This window comes from Pieris rapae, chromosome 14 (assembly GCF_905147795.1).
Source record: "Pieris rapae chromosome 14, ilPieRapa1.1, whole genome shotgun sequence".
NCBI classification, from domain to species: domain Eukaryota; kingdom Metazoa; phylum Arthropoda; class Insecta; order Lepidoptera; family Pieridae; genus Pieris; species Pieris rapae.
The window spans coordinates 402,352-409,121 of record NC_059522.1 but is presented as its reverse complement, the minus strand read 5'-3'; the positions used below and the strand labels follow the sequence as shown (position 1 = coordinate 409,121).

Genomic DNA, 6,770 nt, shown 5'->3' with positions numbered 1-6,770 from the left:
GAGTTATTTTCTCGTTGCATTGGAATGTTCAAATCAAGTTTCATTGTATGTTATCTAAAACATAATCCAATATTAGAGATCTGATAAAGAGCTTAGTTAGTCACGTATCTCGCTCATGATATAGGAGTGTCACGCAAACTGATCATAGACATAAAACTGTTTATCCAGATATTAGAACTAGCTTATATACAATCTTCGTGGACACGCACCGTTTATTTAATCCATTTTGCATTGGTTGAAGCGATCACAAACTGTGTCATACAACATGTCAGGTTATTTAAATTGATTTAATCTAAAATAGAGACGGTACTATTTCATTCTCTTAGTATAAATGTTATTTTACAATTCTGTATCCTTATTTTAAGCAATAATAAAAATATAGCGATTCAAGTGAAATAAAATGGTGTTAGTCTGTGTCAACACTATTTGAACTACAAAGATCATTATTAATGTATCTTGTGATTGGAAGAGAATCCATTATGTTAAGCTAGTGCAGTATTTTGATAGTTTTATTTCAAAACTCAAAATAACTAAATGGGCATCTAGAAATTAAACTGATTACTACATATATTATTATGAATTATGAATAATATGTTTTCACAAAGCTTTTTCCTTCAAAAACATACATTCTTAACATAGCTTACAATGTACTATGATTGCTAATACATAAAATAATGTTTTGGTAAAACAGAATATTTATTTCGATTTCTATTCAATTTTGGAATAAAAGTCGTTTAAATAAATGTTGTAACGGAGATGAAATTATTACAAATTATCAAATTTCCATAATTTAATCAAGCAAATTATTATTTCTTACGAATAAAACGGCACTTAAAACGTCATCTATCAACTAAGATTACAAGCCCGAGGCTTGTTTTCACCCTGACATGACTCTCAAAGAAACTGTCTGCTATTATGAATAGGTTTATGTAGGGCAAACGTTTATTTCTTGTATTAATTGATAGCAATACGGAAACATTAAAAATTGTATTTTCTTTTCCGTAAATTAAACGCTTCGGTGACTCACTTGACTGGAACTTAGTTATTTACTCAGTTCATTTAAAATGTTTTTGTGTCGAATGCGGGCAATGTGAATATTCAGAACATTTAAAAAAATGCTCAGGAGACCTTGCCAATTACTTATAAGATCTGTAAAAGGTGCAAGTGCGTACCATGCTAGTTATAGGTCTTCTCAAATATGATAAGATTTAAATATTATGTGAGAAGTCATTGTACAAAATATGGAAGTAATCACAAAGCATTTGAAAGAGATTTTCAAAATCATGTTGTCTAACTAATTCAATTAATTAAATCACAATCTATACAAAGTGGCCAAAAATTCGAGGATCAAACGTAACTAGCGGTAAGATGGGATCATCAGCTGCAAAAAATTGTTCTACGGGAGGTCCTTCAGGTCAACCCCTGCAGAGTTATAGTTTATTTTGCGTTTTTATAAGAAAATTTATGTTTTTATTAATTCTTATTAAAAATCGAATACATCTTTATCGTCGTCTTTAACATAATGCCCACTATGCATTTAAGATTGTATTAAGTAATATGATATAAAAATTTCTCTACTCATAACTTTTTGTTTACTTCAGGCCTCACCGAGAAAAAAATACACATAAATACCTTAAAGTGTCCCTATATTACAAGTTTTGTGCGCAATTAATAGGGTGAAAAAGTGTTACGCATGGCAAGTTATATGAACAAGTGAGCAATGTTGACCTAGTAGCTTCCCCGTGCGTCTCTTATACCTGTCGTAGTCGTAGGTTCGATGCTGGCTGTGCAACAATGCGTATTTAACATTCGCTCGAAGGGTGAAGGAAAACACCGTAAGAAAACTGACTTAGACCCAAAAGTCTGACAGCCTGTCAGGCACAGGAGGCTGATCTTTAGGACTATTATGATGATGATGCGAATAATTATGAAACAAATACAGTAATCGGAGGTCTAAACGTAAAAATTTTGTAGCACAGATAGATTTTTTTATGTATGGACAAAATGTTAGCTTAATTTAACTATAGTACACATTTGATTTTGTTCAAGGAAATCGATATTTTGACGGTACCTTCCCAATATATTTACAACTGTATCGTTTATGTGCATAGAAATATTAGTTGCCTTTTTAAAGAAAAGTGACATTCACAATAGAAATACAAGAAATAAGGGAAATCTTTTCCAGCCATCTTACAGTTTTCCATGTATTTTGATTTGATTTGATTTATTAGAATTCATACTATAGCTGTTTGTGGTTGGGCAAATAGGTACATCTACGTCGCATATTCCTCACTAGAAAACTTATATATAGTTAGTAAACTGTAGGTTTTGTTAGAGCCTCGTGTGAACACGACAGCACGTAGAACCTGATTTAATTAAATGCACTGATTTCATATCGATAGCAATATGCAGTGTCATGTGATCTGTTCTACTAATTATTACTATGTGAGTTGAATGGGAAATTTCTATAGTTAGTGGGTTATAAACGAAATAGATTTGAGAATTAATTTGATCCAAAATAGTTAAATTGTTATATTTTTGTCCTGAACTTTCCATTTTGGATCTGTTCTATGCCTCCATTACTCCCCAGAGAACTTAACGATGTCATCAGCCCATCGCTTTTGTGGTCCTCCCACTTTTCTTTTTATGGAGCTTCATCTTTTGTCTGTATACGTTGTAATTGCCATTTCCATTTCAGCCCTTACCTAAAAGTGGCTTTATTATGATTACATTATATGGTATTGTGGAGTACCGCTATAATATTATTATTATTATACATACTCCACATTACTTAACCCATAAGTTCCGTTCCTTTACCGTTCATACCCAGTCTATACATCAATTACTTTTTTATGTACCCTATTTTTTTAATCATTCTGCGAAGGCAGTAACGAAGATATTATTAATTGACAGAGTTTGTTAAACGAAGCAGGGTGATCAAATACTACGATCGTAGCACTACAGTTTCTATATACAAAATTTTAGTGGAAATTAACGTATTATGAGTACTTAGTATACTTAATAAGAAATCTTTAGAATAGAGAGTTCGTACATTTAAAAAATTACGTTACTAATGTATATGCCTTTTCCTAACCCAAAAAAACATGGGTATAAGTAATTGAGTATAAGTGTCTAATAATTATAATTGAGTTTACCTTACACATAAATGTTATAATAATTTCATACTTTATGTTGTCAATTATCTTCATTTAAATGAATCCGCATTTCACTCATTTTCTCATTACTGTACGTTGGTGCAGCGCAACTCATTATAATATTCTTTTATGTTAAGTAAGAGCTTCCCCCATTCATTATATAGAATATAAGGCATTGTAAGATAACCTGGTTGCTGAAACTAAAAGGATTTATTGTTCTGTGAAATTTTATTTCTTCTTCTTGGGAGTACTATCCTCCTTTAAGAATTTTTGCATTTGCATAACAAATTTGTCATTTGGTAAATAAATTATTTTATTTAGTGAATATATATAGCTTTTTGCATTTACAATAATTAATATTCTGAGCCGATTTCCTCTCGAAGGTTTTCTTTGAGATACAAATAAGTTTTAGCTGCCCATACAAAAATACTTTTGAATTGTAAGGATTTGAATGCTGCTCAGCTGTTGAAAATATTTTGGAAACAATATTAACAATGCATTAATTAATCTCTAATTAGAGAGGCTTTGAGAGTCATGTAAGCATCGGTTTAGCTAAATAACAATACGCTTTGGCACTTTAGCTCAGAATACGTTGTAACTGAGTAGTTTTTAATCATAATTAAGGTAAATCTCCGTAGTAAGAATATGCCAGCAACAAATAAAGAGGCTCTTGGAAGAGTTTTAAATAACTTCAATATGTATTATATTTTATAATACATAAATCTAACCTTGTATTACACTTTTTTACAATTCTTCATATTAGCCTTTCCACGAAAGAACACTGTAAATTTATTTTACGTCTACCTATATTTTGCATACTCCGCGTTTACATAGCAAGCGTAGCGTAATAAATTTTTACTTATGATTTAAGGAAAAAAGATAATATTTCAATTTTTTAAGTAAAAATAAACTGAAATTTCTGTTACTACTTTATACTCTTTAAATAATAGTTTCTAATTACTGAAATGTGAAAGTAAAATTAGTAAATTGTATCGCTTTACCTAACACACGATATTTTGAAATTTTTAGTTACTTAATGTGAAAAGTTCAACAATAATTTTTAATACACCTTCTTTTATGGTTTAGTCAACACAATGGACCTACGAAATTATTGTGTTTGCTTTTCGCTAAGATTTCCTACGTATTCTGCTTCCGTTATGATAAACAAGCCAAGCGAAAGACCGACTGTCTCAGGAAGACTGTACGAAATATTTTCTATAAAGTTATTTTCATAATTGCGGAACTAGCTTTCATAGAATTTTAACAAGTTAAATATATTCCTTTCATCTTAAAACCAAAACTAAATATTTATTTGTCATATATTTTTGATTGCCATATATATAAAAGACAAGTTATAAAAGTACTTCTGTAAATCACTGGAAATGTTTAGTTAGTATAAGTAATTCCCGTTTATGTTCGATAAAATATTTATTTAAATACTTCATCACTCACTAATTTCTAGTACTGACTAAAAGATTTCGATGAATATATTCGAATTGCTTTTCCTTAGGAAATACTATACTAAGTACACGTTTTCTTCATCACAAACGAATTAACTGATCTATGTGAGTAACAATTGATAAGACTCTGGAACATGGCTACATGTACTGTATATTTTGGTATGAAACATACAGTTCCAGGACGCGAATAACCTAACCTATAAATATAATCCCAATTAATCTGTACTTACCAATACTGGTTACATAAGTTTGGACCGCATAGTGGACGCTGCTTAGTGGATCCGACGGCAGATTAACCTACTTGACGATCGACCCACGGGACTGATGTTTGGTGAATTATCGGGATATCTCCGATTTCATATCACGTTTGAACTTTGAACACATATTTGCTTTGTACCAATATTCCTTGATTTACTTGTAAACTCACTATTATTGTGATTGTGGCCGGATTCAGAACGGCTTATGTCAAATTATGATTTGATTTGTGTTACGTTTTTTATTTAGCACGATTGAAAGAAATGTGTGATTGATAATAAATTTAAAACTAGTTGCACTGACTATGTATGCTCAACAATTTGGCTTTGTGGTCAAAGTATATGTCATATAATCGATATTAAACTTGGATCTCAGATTTTACTGACAAAGGTAGTAAATTAAACAACAAATAAGTGTAAAACTTTATTAAGTAACAAATGGTGTTTATTCCAACATAAATGTGTGTGTACAGTCACATAAACACATCGTCCGGTAGTGTGCGTCCGGTGTCAGACCGATCGTCCTCAAACGTGACCATTTTATCCCTCCTATCTCTCCGGCTCTTGTCGCCAAAGGTACTTACCGCGCAGAACTCCCCACCACCCGTCCCACTTAAGTTAAACTCACTCAAACTTCTTGGCACAAAGTACTCTATACATCGATCAACGTGACCCGCTGAACGGCGAACTGGCGTATTCCTCTGAAAACTTTCCTCGCCGTACGCCGTAGATTTCCTCCTTGGCAAACTATTGAATTTTGTCGGATTCGAACTGTCTATTTTGAATGTAACTTGGGGTCGTTTGTCGTGGCAATTTATAGACGGCCCGTCGGCCGTCTCCCTGTGTCAAGAGACCACAGCCATTGCTACCTTTTCATCACACGCTTCACTGTGTACGGCTCGCGACTTAGCGCCACCCATCGACAGAGCGGTGAAGCCACGCACGGCTACGCTCATGTCTTCCTGTATTAAATTAAAACACATTGCTACTATTACTATCCCCACTAGTATATAGATACAACACACTCCCACAGCAATGTCCTCAGCTTTCGCTGATACTGTGCTAGCGTACAGTCCCGGTTTAAGATGACCGAACCCTATCGTCGCGAGGCTTGATAATGAAAAGTAACAGCCATCAACAAAGTTCCATTTTTCCGTTGAATGGAATATAAAAGTACCTAACGCTATGTACAAGGCAATCAATAGTAAACTAAGAATAATTGGCACTCGTGTGTGGTCCCGACACGTCCAATGATAACCACTGTTAAAATTGTCAAGGTTGAGGGCGGCTGTGAAAGGTGACCGTTTCTGACGATCGAAAATATTTTCGTTTCTCTCGCACTCCGCTACCGGTAAGGTGTAGCGCAAACACTCGGCTTTGGAGTGGAAGTCTCCACTTCTGAGGCGCGATGGGCACATTCTGGAGTAAAGGGAACGGAAGTTTCTTGCCAGTGCCTCGCCGATTGTGGAGAGATACAGCATTATGAGCGGTATGCCCACACATGCGTACACAATTGCCACTATCTTCCCCGTAGACGACTTGGGCGCCACATTACCATGTCCTGTAAAAATATTTTGTACAGTTAGAACATTTTCTGTAAAATTGCTTTTATGTTTTATTCTTAATTATTAAAATACTTATTATTGATAATGGAGAGTTTTTATAGATTTTAATATTATAATCAATATATTTTAACGGTGGTAATGGCAAAAGTTTGTTTAAATATTTATACCAGTTTACAATTTTAAGTATAGAAAGATACTATCAAAGTAAACAGTAATTTTTTTTGGACAATACCAAGAGAACTGCATTAGTAATAATAAAATAATAAATAAATTTTAAGTGAGCCTCGGTCAAAGTTCTTGTATTCGCTCAAAATAATTTCATTGAAAACTTAATGA

General features: G+C 33.1%; 1 protein-coding gene across 1 annotated transcript in view; it reads right to left on the bottom strand.

The window, feature by feature from the left end:
• Positions 1 to 5,280: 5,280 nt before the first annotated feature.
• LOC111000078 (TWiK family of potassium channels protein 18-like) overlaps positions 5,281 to 6,770 on the bottom strand; it is a 42,758-nt gene continuing 41,268 nt past the window's right edge. The window contains exon 3 of the mRNA XM_022269420.2: positions 5,281 to 6,430. Coding sequence (XP_022125112.2) covers positions 5,715 to 6,430 — 716 coding nt within the window. The 3' untranslated portion in view covers positions 5,281 to 5,714. The remainder of the gene's footprint in view (positions 6,431 to 6,770) is intronic.